General features: G+C 46.4%; 1 protein-coding gene and 1 non-coding gene across 2 annotated transcripts in view; both read right to left on the minus strand.

Annotated features, from left to right (window-relative positions):
• Positions 1–11390: 11390 nt before the first annotated feature.
• LOC121288731 lies at positions 11391–11548 on the minus strand. Its single transcript, XR_005945417.1, has one exon. It is a non-coding gene; the product is annotated as a U1 spliceosomal RNA (small nuclear RNA).
• Positions 11549–12838: 1290 nt separating this feature from the next.
• The window catches only part of alpl (alkaline phosphatase, biomineralization associated), a 121501-nt gene continuing 117886 nt past the window's right edge, over positions 12839–16453 (minus strand). The window contains exons 12-13 of the mRNA XM_041206405.1: positions 16133–16252; positions 12839–15198 (exon numbers count right to left, since the gene is read on the minus strand). Coding sequence (XP_041062339.1) covers positions 14918–15198; positions 16133–16252 — 401 coding nt within the window. The 3' untranslated portion in view covers positions 12839–14917. The remainder of the gene's footprint in view (positions 15199–16132; positions 16253–16453) is intronic.

A 16453-nucleotide genomic window follows, 5' to 3' on the forward strand; every position in this document is an offset into this window, starting at 1 on the left:
GGAGGGGGCAGCACCTAAGGAGTCAGAACCATTTACAGTGTACCCAGTACCCAATGTTGACACGCTGTCCAAAATTTTCCAGGGGGGGGACAATATGCTGAGAATGCGTGAAAATCAGTTTCACGCCATCATGAAACCAGTTTGCGATCGTCCACTCCACCTGTCAATGACGGGCCGCATTTCCCACCGCCACACATCAGGAACATCAGTTTAATACATTTGTATCCAATTATAAGCCCTGCTCACTGGAATCAACCCCCCACATCAAATTTACCGCCCATGTCAGCGTGACTTCAGAGCGGCGTGCTTCCCGGCTGCCTTTAAAAGGCATGCACCCAGCAAGTTGAACTTCGGGGGGAACTCGGAGGTGAGTGCACACAACCTTGCTCAGCACTCACTAGCATCACCCATAGGACGTTAAGGAAGAGGCGCTGTGCATTTGTGGGGTGGGGAGGGGGCATAGGCAAGTTGCTTTTTCCCAGCCAGCTTTCAGTGCGGTGCTAGAGCAAGAGCTCCAGTACAGGTCAGGCTGAGGGGGTGGTGGGGGGTGGTCCAAACCTGAATAAAGACATTGGAAGGGGCTCTGAGCGCTTCCATCAGTGACTGCTCCATGGCCAGCTTTTATTTTTTTGCAAAAGGATTATACAACTTGCCCAGTCGGCCAATTGCTCTGCTATCCCCTAAAATGCACATTAATTTGCAGTCTGTGCCCGAGGGCTGAAAAGCTCTGGAGTATTTGGTGGCACTTTCATGCTATTGCTTTAGTTGAGTGGGCAGATAAGCTTAAGAGATCCGACTCCAAGCATGTCAATGGAGGTGCAGCTGAACAGTCTCAGCTGCAAAAGAATGCTCACTTTTGACAGGCTTTTCCAAGTGTGTGGCTGCTTTCCTCTCTCCCCCCAATGACTATCTGCCCCCAGCATGTACTTGAGTATTTCCTTCAGTCTGTGCTGCCTCCCACCCCATCCAAGCGGCGGCCAGCACTCTCCTGCATCTGTGAAGGGGCCTTCATACTTAACTGAGAGAGGTTCTTAGTACACCTATGCTAACCCATGCATCCCCCTCTCATTGATCCTGTAGGGGGAGAACATCAGAAGCATGGAGCCTGGTGATTTAGCAGTATGCCTCATGGCTTACAGAGACCAGAGAAGAGGAAGCAGAGAGTTATGGAGGTGTCTGGCTTGGTAAGGGGAGGAGCACATCCCTCATGATAAAGGGGTTGTGTGGCCTGCTGCACACACAGCTGAAGATCCACAGCAAGCCGTCACTCGTGGGCAACTCCCTAGACCCAGGGTCTGCCATACCTGCACATGACTGAGAACCAGTGTCACCAAAGACTGCACATGTCTAGAGAACTGGCTGATCACATCTGCCACCAGCTGCAGGATTTGGTGCCACAGGACATGGAGGGCATCCACTGCCAGTGGCTCCTTCCAGGTCTCCACAGGTGGCATGGACCATCCACAACTCCTATACCCTTAGCATGTTTCAGATCCCTGACTTCTTCCCAGGGATGCTCCTCAGGGACAAGGGCTACCCACTGAGGATGTAGCTGTTGATGCCCTTGCGGCAGCATCAGACTGCAGCAGAGCGACAGTACAACGAGGCTCAACCTGGACTTCGGTGGAGCAAACTATAGGCATTTTGAAAATGAGGTTCCAGTGCCGCAACAGGTCCAGTGGACACTCCAATACAGTCCCCAGAGGATGTTATGCACCATCATCGCTTACTGCGCATTACACAACCTGGTGCTGCAATAGGGGTAGGAGCTGGCTGAGGAGCAGGTGGAGGAGCAACACGTATCCTCTGATGAGGAGGACGTTGAAATGGTGACGATGATGAGGTCCTCGAAGGTGAGGATGCTGGTGTTGAGGCCATCGCACTGGCCAGTTGAGGAAGCATGATCAGAAGGCCTTGATAGCCGCAAGATTCATGGAGTATGATGATGACAAGATGCAGTGAAGACAGCCCTGACATCCTCACCTTGCATCTGTGAACATTTTACTCCTGTGTGGCTGATGGCAGCGCAATACGCACAGTGCTCAGGCTCATGTCATGGAGACGCAACGGAGGCCCTAATAGGATGATGACAACATGCAGTGAGGACACTTCATAGATCTTCACATTGCCTCTGTGAATGTCCGACTCTTGTTTGGTCGAGGGCAACTTGCTTGTGCTTTTTAATCAGCGTCATATCATAGAGACGCATCATAAAACTTTAAAACCACCTGATCCTTTGTCCGCCTTCAGCACCTGACCCCATCAGGAGCACAACATCACTGGTCACAGATGCTGAAGAGATGAGGGACAGCCCCACCTTAAAGGTACTGGGAGCACACAGAGAGAATGAGAGAACTCTGTGATGTCTGCCTACTACATTCTGACAGCAATGACCAGCACCATCGAGGAGCAGGCATCAGTAACTTGTCCACTGAGGGTGAAGCCAGACCATGACTTTGGTCTGAAGCCTGCACAAAGCATAGAGAAGAGGCCCTGGACTGAGACACCTGCCTTTATCTTGTACAGAAAGGCTTCACATCTGAGTGACATGAACACTGCTCATCAGAGCAAGGAGCCACAGGCAGAGAGACATTCTTGGGAACTTATTTATAATAGTGAATATTATGTACAAGTGATTAACACCTGTGCTCAGGCTGTGCAACTACATCTTCTTAGCCACCCGGTGCGGAAGGGGGTCGGGAAGGAGGAGGACATCCTTGTGAACCTGTTCCTGGGCCTGGCCAAGTTGGCCATTAACAGGTCCAGGCAGCGGGTGATCGACGGGGGATTCCCGCCCGATTGTTTGTCCCTCTTCCGCGGCTACGTTCGCAGCCGGGTGTCCTTGGAGAGGGAGCACGCGGTGTCTGCTGGCACTCTCGAGGCCTTCTATGCCCGGTGGGCACCTTGGGGACTGGGGTGTTTTGTTGACCCCTTTAATCACATTTTGATTTAAAGTTTGTAAGTTTCCTTTAAACTTTGTCCTTAGTTTTACAGCTGACCTGAATTAGGGGCTGTGCTTGATTTATCCTTTATTTTGTTAATTTAGTTTAATTGTTTTAACTCTAAAAGAGTTACATCTTCTTAGCCTTCCTAGCACTGCCGCTACGTCTTGGTGCTCCCCCTGACATCCACTGCGGAGGTGGAGTCAGCTGCTGACTGCTACACCCTATCTGTGATGTCCTTGACCGATATCCTCTGGAAGACTGAGACCTGCTTTCAGGGTCCTGCTGTGTGGCAGTGGCACCCTCCTCAGCCTGTGAAGCTGGAGCTGCTGGGGTCACAGGAAGAGAGGATTCAAATGAGCCGGAGTCGCCTGGGTGGATGGCCCTGGGGTGTCGAGCTGCTGATCCTCACCCCTATGGGTGCCCAATGACCCCTGGCTGACCCCTTGAGGAGAAAGGGAAGCTAGTGTGAGATCAAGCTGCCCTGCAGCCCTCTCATGTTGACACATTTGGAGGCCAACTATGGCGTCAGCGATGGAATTCAGCCCGCGCAGCAGTGCGGGACCAATGCCCAGGACTAAAGTCTCCATGGCAGCTGCCATTCTACCAGTGCTGACATCAGTGTATTGACATGGCAACGCTATCACCTCAAACTGAAGGCAGATTCATCCATCGTGCCTTGCAATCTGAGGAGTGCAGCGGACATCCCTTCCTGATGTTCCCAAGCTTGCCTTTGCAGCTCCAGCAACTGACGTATGACTGAGTCCAGAGGCTCGTCATCTGATTCAGACTCAGCAGATTTCTAGCCTCCAGCAGTCCCCCAAGTGCCAGAATCCTGGGGAGCTCCTGTCTCCACCTGCTGCAGATCAGACAGTGCAATGTGCTCACCAGATTGTGATCCTGAGGCTACTCCAAAGCTAGTCTCACTGAGTTGTGTGTGTCTGCACTGGTAGAGTGTGTGGGTGAGCGCTGTGATGGGACTTCAATTAAGTGTCATCAAATTCTCCTTCCAAAGTGTCTTTGGGGCTTGAGTCAAGGACGTGGCTTGTGGATCTCCTTAGCTACTTCCCAAACATGCCTGGCAAAGCAAGGAGGGATCATTAGTGCCTGGCAGGGAGCTGCAGAAAAGGGTACCCACTCACAGCATGGTTGTCTGATGGACAATGCAATGCTGGATCCTCACTTGGTAGAGCGCCGCCGACCTCACCATCAGCACAGGACCGGTCCAGATCATCGCCGGCCAGCTGGATGGCTCTATTTTTAAAGCCTGTGAGGACCTTGATGTCAGGAATTCCTCCACCAGTATGCAGCCTCTCCCTTTTGTTGTGTGCCAACTTGTCCTGCATGAAAACAGATGGAGAGAGTGTAAGCAGGACACCTGCCAGGCCAGAAAAGAAGAATACCTGGCATGTGTGGGTAGTGAGTGATGCCATATGGGTGGGATGAGGACACGATCCGCAGAGCAGATGAAGGTGTGTGTGAGAGAGTGAATGGTGATGTCCTTTGAACTGGCAGTGAGTGAGGGCCCTATTGATGTGTGATGGGTTTGTGAGTGTGTTAGTTAAGGGTGATGAGAATAGTGACTTATGCTGGCAGAACAGTGGAGATTATTCATTCTCTTTTGGCATCAGGTGGCTGTCCTCTTTTGTAGGGTGCTGACCACCATGCTGGATTGGTGACTTTGCTTGCTGGTCTTTGCCCACAGCAGGGGTAGAGGATTTCATGGCAGGCCTCCACTAGGCCCAGTAGGTGCTTGAGAGAGGCATCGCTAAATTTAGGGGCAGCATGTTTCCTCCCTTTGGCTGTCATGACTTTGCAGCAGCTTCCAATCCCTTGGAGGGAGCAAGCTTTGTGCAGGTGCACCCTTTAAATATGGAGCCCTGGTGATGGCCTGAGGGCAGGTGAATCAGAGGCCACCCTGCCAGCAATCTGGTGTGTTTCCCAGGAATGCATTATTACTGAGATTGAACGCGCCAGGAATGGGACATTATGGCGCAAAAAACAGCCATTGCGGCCTACAGGTAAAACATCCTTTTCCTGCCCACTGCCACACTTTGTGCATATCTGGGACAATTCTGCCCATGACGGAAAAAGCCCAACATGGAGGGGAGGGCTGCTGGACCTAGTAATGGAAAACAAGCCAGAAATTATAAGCGGTATAAGCAAAGGGGAACATCTAGGTAATAATGATCACAAAATAGTACGTTTTAAGATAAAAATTGAGAAAGGGGGAAAGGACAAAGTAATAAATTGAAATAAAGCTGATTTTAAGGAGATGGAAATGGAACGAGGGGCTGCATCTTCTGGTTGGTGAGTGGGGGCGGGGCCCCCTCGCCGACACATAAAAGGACGTGGGGTGAAGTTGGCCGTGCATCCCGATGTCACCACGCATCATTCAGGTTTTCATTTTGGCGGGCACGCTGCTGGCAATGGCCAATTGAGGCCTTTACAAAAATAATTAAACCAATTAATGGACCTGCCCGTCCAACCTTAAGGTGAAGAGCCTAGGCGGCCTTCAGAAAAAACATGAAATCTCATCCATGGGCAGGATGAGGTTCATGAGGGGTTTAAAATGTGTATGAAATGTTTAAATAAAAGAAATTGACATGTCCCACTCATGTGACAATGTCAGGAATATGCTTTCTATCCTTCCAAAAATTTTTGCAACTTCCACCAATCTCCCTGAGGTGACACTTTGCCTCAGGGAGATCTGTGCACTCTTTTGTGGGAATCTTTCCTCCCACCACCCACGCACCCCCCACCCACACTCCCTCCCCCCCGCCTCCGCCTGCACAGTGAGCTCACAATGCTTATGAGCGGACAACATGCTGGGCAGGCCTTAATTTGCCCACCCAGGTAAAATGGCGGCATGCACCCAACCGTGGGCGCCGATCCAGAACCTGCCCACCTGCGCCTGCTCCCGCACGTCCCCCCCGATGGGGGTAAAATGCTGCCCTCGGGAAAATAAATCGAGAATAAGTTATTGGCAAAAACATTTGATAGGGAAAAAAATGAGAGTGAATTAATCAGGAATATACCTGCCTGATAAACTATTCAAGAAAGGAAGGAGAGAGAAAACAGGGAACTACATGCCAATTAGCCTGGCATTAATCATTGGGAAAATACTGGTATGTATTATTAAGGAAGTCTTAATGATGCACTTAGAAAGTCAAAATATGATCAGACAAAACCAATATGGTCTATGAAAGGGAATTCATGTGCGGCAAATTTATTAGAGTTTTTTGAGGATGTAACCAGTAGGGTGGATAAAGGGATGTAGCATAGATGTAGATGAGAATTACCAGTAGATGTAGCATATTTGGATTTCCAAAAGGCATTGGATATGATGCTACACAAAGACTATTATGCAAGATAGATGCTCAAATGGTTGGGAGTAATATATTAGCATAGATGGAAGATTGGTTAACAGACAGGAAGCAGAGGGTAGGGTTAAACAGTGCATTTTTAAGTTGGCAGATTGGAATAATGCAGTGCTACAATATACAAGTCTATATTAATGACTTAGATGAAGAGACAGAGAGTTATGGATCTACGTTTAGTGACATTAAAAAGCTAGGTGGGAATTTAAGCTGTGAGGAGGACACAAAGAGGCTGCAAAGAGATACAGACAGGTTAAGAGAGTGAGTAGCTAGATAGCAGATGGAGCATAATATAGGGAAGTCTGAGGTTATTCATTATGGTGATAAGAATAGAAAAACAGAATATTTTTTAAAAGTCATTAAATGTTGGTGTTCAGAGAGGCTTATGTGTACTTGTACAAGGAACACAGAATGCCACCATGCAGGTGTAGCGAGCAGTTAGGATGGCAGATGGGATGTTGGCTTTTATTACAAAGGGATGGAGTATAAGAATAAAGAAGTCTTGCTACAATTGTACAGGACTTTAGTGAGGCCACAACTGGAATACACACATTAAATTCATTGGAATTGATAGTTTTACAGATGGGGAGAGCTGGTGGGGTAACTTTTCCCATTTTTACTCACCCCACAGTTGTTCACAGCTAGATAAGTTTTTAGAAGGAGTGTTTTAAACTTTGAGTATTGTGACTTTAAAGGAAAAACACGAAATATGGGAACAGGATTTTGCCCTTGGCAGGGGTGGGTGGGGCAGCTGGGAAGCTGACTGCTGCCCGTGATCGGCTCTGCACTGCGATTTCATGTGGACGGGCCAATTTAGAACAAGAGTTCTGTAGAAGGGTCATGAGGACTCGAAACGTCAACTTTGTTCTTCTCCGCTGATGCTGCCAGACCTGAGTTTTTCCAGGTAATTCTCTTTTTGTTTAAGAAAGAAATCATGTTGTCTCAATCAGTCCTTTAAGATGGGAAGCATTGCAGGCCTGAAGAGTTTCTGTCTCATGGTTCTTTGAAGATAAATGGAGGTTGGAAATTCCTGGGTTTTCATACAAAGTTATGACCAAGCTTCTGCATAGAAAAAATTTAATCTTTAATGTGAAAACAAATTAGCCCCTCTGCTCACTACCTGAGTTGACTGTCTTTTTATGCATTGTTCTTTTCTTGCTGGAAGAAGATTTCAAAAAGGATGTATATCGATATTTACAATAGGAATGGGGATAATTAATAAACCATGTAAAATTTCATTATTAAATTAAACTATTCCAAACATGCGATCTCTATCACCTAGAAGGACAAGGGCAGCAGATGCGTGGGAACATCACCAGTTCTTTGACAAGCTAATGGGTGGAACCAGATGCTGTGAGGCGAGGGAGAAAACAGCCAGCACAAAGCCAGGACTTGAGTGGCAGGAGCCTAGGGCAATATAGATGGGTTGGTGGAATGGGCGGTAAAGTGGTAGATGGATTTTAACATAGAGAAGTGTGAGGTCATATGTTTAGGGAAGTCAAACAGTTACAAGGATTATACAATAAATGGGAATATACTTAGAGGGGTAGATGAAGTGAGAGATCTTGGCGTACAAGTACACAGGTCCGTGAAGGCAGCAGTTCAAGTAGACAAGGTTGTAAAGAAGGCATATGGAATGCTCTCCTTCATTGGCAGAGGTATGGAAAATAAAAATAAGGATATAATGTTGGAATTGTATAAAATACTGGTGAGGCCACAACTGGAGTATTGTGTGCAGTCCTGGTCACCATATTATGAAGGACATGATAGCTCTGGAGAAAGTGCCGAGGAGGTTTACAAGAATGTTGCCAGGGTTAGAAAAGTGTAGCTACGAGGCGAGATTGGATAGGTTGGGGTTATTTTCCTTGGAACAAAGAAGGTTGAGAGGTGACTTGATTGAGGTGTACAAAATTATGAGGGGAATAGATAGAGTGGATAGGATAAAATTGTTTCCCTTGGTGCAGAATTCTAGAACCGGGGACATAGATTCAAGATAAGTGGCAGAAGGTGTAGGGGGGACATGAGGAAGAACTTTTTTATGCATAGGGTAGTAGGTGTCTGGAATTCACTGCCCAAGTTGGTGCTGGATGCAGAAATTCTAAGCTCTTTTAAAAAGCACCTGGATCTGCACCTTAAGTGCTGTAAGCTACAGGGCTATGGGCCGGGTGCAGGAAAGTGGGATTAGAAAGGGCACCTGGGTGTCCTCGGGCAGGCATGGACAAGATGGGCCAAATGGCCTCCTTCTGTACTGTAACTTTTCTATGGTTCTATGGCAGCTTGAAGCCCCTGAGGGTTGATGAAGAGCCAGGAATGGGAATTGGGACCTAATCAAATCTAGTCTGAGAAGCCTCATGGAGATAAAGGGGAGCAGGGCTGCTGCCAGGACCTGGGCAGTCAGACAAGCCTAAACATGCCTGGTGAGTGCTGCAATGAGGAGCCAAGGCCCTGACTAGGACAGAGATCTGGAGCATCAGCAGTGAATATTCTCTATAAATCGTTGTTTCTTGGAGTTACATGTTCCCCTGATACTGCTCCCTGCAAGGAGTAGCCCTCAGGGGCCAACCGGTTCCTCTGCTCAGTGTTCACCCCCACCATCACCAACTGCTGCAGGAGGCCCCAATGCACATATAAAAATTCATTAGAAATGGTGTAGTGGAGCAGGTGGAAACGCATTGCCAATAGCCAACAAGGTGCTTGCCATCGAAGGACCATCCCATTGGGTCCTTCTGTCCTTTAGAGAGATCACCTTACTGCAGTCGCTTAGTTCCTGCTGCTTGACCTCCAGGTAAAAGTGAGCGACACCGGGTGGGGGAGGGGCAACATTCCCAGATCTCCATTCTTGTGGTTGATGAGCTTTTCTGAAACATGTTGTGGTGCCTTACATTAGAAAGCCTTCCTTTGACAGAATGGATATGTCATCCCACATTCCCTCCCTAATTAATCAGACAGCCCTGAGGCGGGTGATAATTGGTTAAACTGCTTGCCGTACTGTGCAGGGATTGGGTTCCAGACCCAAACTTGGTCCCATTGCTGCAGGAGGGACTAACCTGGTTAAACTCTATGCATTGTCTCAAACATGAAGGGACTGACCAATAAAGTTGCTGTTTCCTCCTGTGATTGAAGAATGAGCAATTAGGTTGAGTGGGACCAATGATCAGAAAATAATTATCTGATCAGGATTTAATTGTTCCTGGAGTTCCATCATTGCTTTAATTCTCACATCGACATTCCTGTTTAGCGTCACAGTTCCAGAAAAACTTGTTTCACAATTTTATCAGACTGTGTTAGCTTCTCTAACTATATATTGTACCCACTCTTTGATTTATCCTCAGTCATCCTGAGACACATCCTCCCGGCAACACATTGTTGGTGTCATTAGCTGGGAAGATTTGCTCAGCCAGAATTACTTCACTGGAAATGCAGGGAAAACTATGGCTGGGAATGCCAGTGGAACTGGAAAAGAATAGAGAGACTCCCAGCCAAGAGAACTTTTACCAACTACGTTCCCTGTCTGATGACAACATAAGAATACTTGCTCATAGTTCTATTACCCTTCATTAACATAAAAACATAATAAAACAAGACATAGGGACAGGAGTAGACCATTCGGCCCCTCGAGCCTGCTCCACCATTCAATAAGATCATGGCTAATCTTCTTGTGTTTCGATTTCCACGTTCCCATCTAACCACGATAACTTTTGATTCCCTTGCCTAACAAGGATCTATCTACCTCCGTCTTAAAAATATTCAATAACCCCGCTTCCACCATCTCCTGAGGCAGAGAGTTCCAAAGTCACGCAACACTCTGAGAGAAAAAAATTCTCCTCATCCCCGCCCTAAAAGGGATCCCCTAATCTTAAAACAGTGCCCCTTAGTTCTGGACTCACCCACAAGAGGAAACATCCTTTTGACGTCCACCTTTTCAAGGCCATTCAGGATCTTGTACACTTCAATCAAATCACCCCTCACTCTTCTAAACTCCAGTGGAAACAAGCCCAGCCTGTCTAACCTTTCCTCATAAGACAACCCACTCATTCCAGGTATTAATCTGGTAAACCTCCTTTGAACCGCCTCCAATGCATTTACATCCTTCCTTAAATAAGGAGACCAAAACTGCACACAGTATTCGAGGTGCAGCCATTAATATCATTTTTATTCGTTATCAGGGTATAGGCGTCGTTGGATAGGCCAGCATTTATTACCCATCCCTAATTGCCCTTGAGAAGGTGATGGTGAGCTGCCTTCTTGAGCCACCGCAGTGTAGGTACACATTCACAGTTAGGAAGGGAATTCCAGGATTCCAACCCAGCAATTGCCGCATCTCTATTCTTAAGGCAATGAACGGACTGACGTGAACCAATATTGTAGAATCGGTAAATGCACAGCATATTATATTTGGATAAATGTCTTTGTACATTCGGCTTGAGGGCCCTAATGGTTTATTCTTGCATTTTAAAATGTTCTTCGAATGAGTTGGAATGAGAAGAGATCTGGAATGCTCGAATTCTGTGAGCCATTCCAAAAAAACCAGGCCATGAAGGGTAGAACTGGAATCTAATCTTTACACAGTTATAAGGTTTTATTTACAGAGGCACACATTCCAAACGTGCACCTCCAGAAATAAAAAGCACAGTTTCAGTCAGCTCCTATGTGCTATTTTGATTAAACCAAGCAAACCGAATTAACAAATTAGGGACAAAATAAAAGGCAGCCCCTTAAAGGGATACTGCAAAAACAAAGAGAAAATCTTAAAGAAAACTTACAAAATTCAAATTAAAATGTGATTAAAGGGATCAATAAAGCACCCCAGCCCCTGCGCGGACAACCGGGCACAGATGGCCTCGATAGTGCCAGCGGACACTGCGGCTCCCTCTCCAGGGACACCCATTCATGAATGTAGCCACAGAAGAGGGGTAGACAGTCAGGTCGGATGACCCCCTCGATCACCCGCGGCCTGTTAATGGCTAACTTGGTCAGGCCCAGGAGCAGGCTCATAGGGATGTTCTCCTCCCTCCCCACCCCTCTCTGTGGTGTCTGCTCCAATATATATATTGTTTCAACTTAAAATCAGGGGAAAGCGCAAACGCAGTCCTCCACTACCACAAATTTCACAGTCCAGTATCCCGCATTTGGGGACAACGCAGGCGTCAGCACACCTGAAGTGCAGTGGGCTAGCCTCATCCTGGGAGAACCACCTTCATGGTCTCTTCCCTGTCAGGTAATTAGCTCTGCTCCAATATAGAGGAGCGCAACTGAATCCCCAACTAATGCCCATCACCTAAATACAATTAAACGCTGAATTTATATGCAATTAACATTCTGTGCTCTAATTATTGAACACCTTTGCACTTGGTCTAAGTAGAACAGAAACAGACTAGCAATGAAGATGTTTCATTTGCCATTCAAAGCTGATGAATTTCAAAAGCTGACATCGATTAGTTGCGTCCGATATGATTTGACCACACGTCTGTTTTCATTTGTCATGCTGAGGTGTAGGATGTCGTTTTGGTCTCAGCCATAGCAATCTTGCCTCTGAATCAGAAGGTTCAAATCCCAAAAGCTGTCTTTTGGATGAGATGTTCAACTAGCCTCTGTCTGCCTGTCAGGTGGCAGTGAAAGATCCCCTGGCAGTATTGGAAGAAAAGGAGGGGTGTGCTGTCCAATATTTATCCCTCAACCAACATTACTGAAAAAACACAGGTTGTCTGGTCATTACTGCATTGCTTTTTGTGGGGGTTTGATATGTGCGAATTGGCTGCCATGTTTCCTATCTTATAACAGTGATTATAATTCAAAAGTACTTAATTGGCTGTAAAGGATGTTGGGACAGTCTGAGATGGTAAAAGACATTATCTAAATATAAGTTCTTTCTGTCTTTCTTTTATTCCACACTTGGTTTGCTGTGCCTGAAACTAGCCTGGATCCCTGGGTATTGTTATAAGGTTGTGATATGGTCAATGAATGGTTCAAACACTGGGCCTACGTGGAGAATCCTCTCAAACAGAAGCACAGGGTCATTGGGCTGACGCAGAGGAGATGCCTACTCCCAGTTGGGGGCCACAGCTCCAGCCTGACCCGTGTGGCTGATAAATGGGTGTCTTTCTTGCCCAGTTCCTCAGAACATGGCTCAAGAATCTCATGTGGGTCAGGACCTGCCCTACAAACTGGTACTGAGGGGGATAGCTAAGAGTATTTTACTGCAAACCTTGTAAAAGGTGAATTTCCCTTTTTAAATAGCTTGAATTATTCATGTACAATGTCACAATAGGAAACTATTGGCCAGAGGCAGCCTCAGATAGGTATGTCGGCACCTCTCCAGTGCCATTGGATTAGCAGTGCTACCCATATCCCTCTATCCTCAAAGAAAATATTTAACACTAAGTGAGTCAAAGTCTGCAGGAATTAATTTTAAAAAGCTCTCAGAGTTCAGTATCTAAACAAGGGACAAAGAAAGGAATACCAAAAGACATTGGATAAAACAGTGAAAAAAACTTTATTATAAAAGATTTCTGAAATTTCAAATAAGACAGATATTGGTAACACAAGGAAATGGTTACAATTTGAAACCAATACTTTAAATCTGATTTACACAATTTGTTTAATATTTAATCGAGCAATTATTGTGGTGCTTCTCCTCCTCAGCAGCATCCTGGGTGGGATAATGGCAGGGTGTGCATGTTCAAATCTGCAACTTACCCCAGCAACTTGTCGTTTGCAAAGGGGTTCCCTTTGGTCAAGACAGAAGCTCAAGGTAGCTCCAAGGAAGTCAGATCCAGAAATCTAACAAGGGCTGCCTCTCGAATGCTGTGTAGGTTGAAGGTGCTTTTGGGAATCATGGGTATTGGCAAGGATGCGCCTGATGCTTGCCAACACTGGCGTCTCTGACGCCTCTGAATGGACTCTTCTCCATCACCACCCTCAATCCCTGGGGAGGAAAAGCAAGACGCAGTGACAGACATGTGGCCTCAGGTAGGCCACATCTCTCTCTAAGCAACTGGTTAGGGCCACTGACATACTGGTTTTTGACAACTTTGAACTGGTTTTTACTTCTGGAAGAGGCCTGGAAACAGGCCCCCGCTCATCATTTGGGCAGAACAGTGCCCGACACCAAGAAATTTAAAACTTCACAAAAACAAGGGATAAATAATAAAACATGCAGACACAAATAACTTGCTGGCTTAATTTTGATATTTAAACTGTTCTTTCTGCAGGGGTGTTTCAATATGGTTTTGTGGAAAAGTAGAAGATTTTTTAAAAACGAATTGTCTTCTGCAAATGTAGCTTTAATTCTCCAGTTACAGAGATGTCTCCTGGTTGTCTGAATTCTCAAGGGTTTGACCCAGGACATGAGAGGAGTGTTTGACTTGTGAAACTCAGAATAAACAAATATATAACTTCCCAGAGTTTGACCCTATCACTGCTGGGAATTCTGTACATTAGTTACATTTTACCCCTAAAGGGTATTTAAAAGCAATGGCCTTTGAAAGACAAATGGTATTTATACACCATGTTCCTATTAGAGTGCTCAGAACATTGGTTAACTTTATAGAGCACATTCCTGTCAGCAAGGACCAGTTCAGCTGCTACCACAAGAAAGAAGATTAATCCTTTTCTTCCACTGTGCCAGCTCTTCACCTCACCCCTTGGATTTCGCAGAATAATTAGCACCCAACAATTTATTTTCCTGGCAGCTTCCTCCACATTTTACTGACATTAGATGCAGTGTTAACTATCAGGACAGTGCTCCCGCAAAATTGAAGATCATTTCTGTCTTTAAAATCCGTGACTAAAATCAAACGCATTGGCCCAACCAGACATTTATTTACAGTCCTTAAAGACTTGATCCTTTGATGAAGTACATTAAGTCGGCAAACATAATTGCTTATTAACCATGGACTAGTCAAGGGAGGCAACCGTGATCAATGTGATGACGTTTTCACACGGAGGAATGGAGATCCCATTCCACAGGGTCATTGTGAGAATTTCATCGTAATGATTTTAGCGTTGGCTCATACAATGGTTCTGGTTTGATTGGGATTTAAGGGGGTGCGAGGGGTGAGATAACAAATTTGAGAAGTGGACCTTTTCCTTTTCAGAGTGCGGAGAGGTGATATGGTCACTGGGTAATGCCGGGTCTATCTGCTCATTAATCCCAGCATGGACATCATCCAGCCGGCATCTACTAAAAGCCTCTGGAGTCAAGTCTGCAGAATATTGAGCTGCAACACGGAAGGGGAGGAAGAGGCAGTTGTCATTAGAGCACAAGAATTTATCCTATTGCTATGCAGATAGCTAGTGGTTTTTTTTAAAATTTAAGGTTCATGCTTTTTGTTGCAGGTCTCAAAATGAGGCTGGCAGGAGGGCAAACTAGGTAGGGTGGGGAAGGAGAGAGGGAGGTGGTCGTTCTGCTCCATGGGGCAGTGTGATCAGGAAGGGCCATGTGTGCGGGAGTGCTCACACCTTTTACAGGTCTTGTTCTGCGGGCGAGCAATCACACTGCTCCACAAACCAGAACCATTGCATTGATAAGAGGAAGAGGGATTCCTGATTAACAGGCACAGTCCACCCTAAAGCTGTCTCTAGAAAAATATTCCTCTAGACACAGGACAGTAGTGCCAGCAATACTAACAAAATGGCACTCGTGCCCTCAGGCACCCATGCGCCATTGCCACAGGGCTGAGAGGGAAGAGTGGTGCAGTGTTCCTTGTTTTGACCAATGCAGGCTGCATATGCCATAACGTGTGGGATATAGTTCTGCTCATGCACACTGTGGAAGAGGTGAGCCATTGGGCCTTTTGCAAATATGGCAACATCTTCTCCTCCATGCGTTTCTTGTCTCAGTGGCACCGCCGACTGTGCCAGGTAATTGTTCTCATCTGTGATGAAGGGAGAGAGTGTGGAAGAGGAGAACAGAGAGGTAGAAAGTAGAATAAGAGAAGAGGGAAACGGGGAGAGGGAAGCAAAGAGAGGGCGAGAAGGGAGAGAGAGAGGAGGGACAGAGTGGGGGGGGACGGAGAAGATTGGGGGACAAAGAGAGGAGGAGGGAGAGAGACAAGAAAGGTGAGAAGGAAGGAGAGGGGGAGGAAGAGAGAATGGGAGGTATAAAACACAACAAAGGAGAAGGTTAAAATAAATTTTCTCCCCCACAGGTGCACAAACAGCATCTATTGAATGTATTTCATATCTTTAATTACTGCATCGCCCCAGAGAGCAATTTTTTTTATTTGTTCCTGGGATGTGAGGGTTAGGCCAGCATTTATTGCCCATCCCTAGCTGCCCCTTGAGAAGGTGGTGGTGAGCTGCCTTTTTGAACCACTGCAGTCCATATGGTTTAGGTACACCCACAGTGCTATTAGGAAGGGAGTTCCAGGATTTTGACCCAGTGACAGTGAAGGAACGGTGATATATTTCCAACTCAGGATGGTGTGTTGCTTGGAGGAGAACTTGCTTGGTGTTCCCATGTGTCTGCTGCCCTTGTCCTTCTAGATGGTAGAGGTCTCAGGTTTGGAAGGTACTGTCAAAGGGGGCTTGCTATGTTGCTGCAGTGCACCTTGTAGATGGTAGACACTGCTGCCACTGTGTGTCAGTGGTGAAGGGAGTGGATGTTTCAGGTGGTGGATGGGGCACCAGCGAAGAAAGCTTCTTTCTCCTGGGGACTGGACTGCTAGCATCACACTGAGCATACTCACACTGTAAGTGTTACACTGCAAGAAGATATGAAACAAGGTATTAGCTCCCATTTTCTCCAGGTCAATCCCACCTCACATCAGGTCATTCCAAGTAATTTTAAGAATAATTTCAAAAACTTACAGATTTCACTGTTTGAAACATTTGGCCTTTCTCCATTTTGCAGTGTGTACCCAGGTCCATTTCCATACAGAATTGAAGTAAATGGTCTACTGTCCACATCGCTTAAATATGGAGCAAGACCTGAAAAAGAGAGTACATCTTTAAGCAGCTGACAGTCTTGGGAATGCATTCCACACCAGGTTCCTTGATGTTAAGAGGACAAACAGGTCCCACAGTCATTTTTTTAAACAATACAGATCATAGGATCAGCAATACAGGCCCCCCCCCACCCCCCCACTCCGGCCCACCCCCAGGTCACCAGTAATACAGGCCCCACAGGTA

The sequence above is a fragment of the Carcharodon carcharias genome, chromosome 15, assembly GCF_017639515.1.
Source record: "Carcharodon carcharias isolate sCarCar2 chromosome 15, sCarCar2.pri, whole genome shotgun sequence".
Lineage (NCBI taxonomy): Eukaryota > Metazoa > Chordata > Chondrichthyes > Lamniformes > Lamnidae > Carcharodon > Carcharodon carcharias.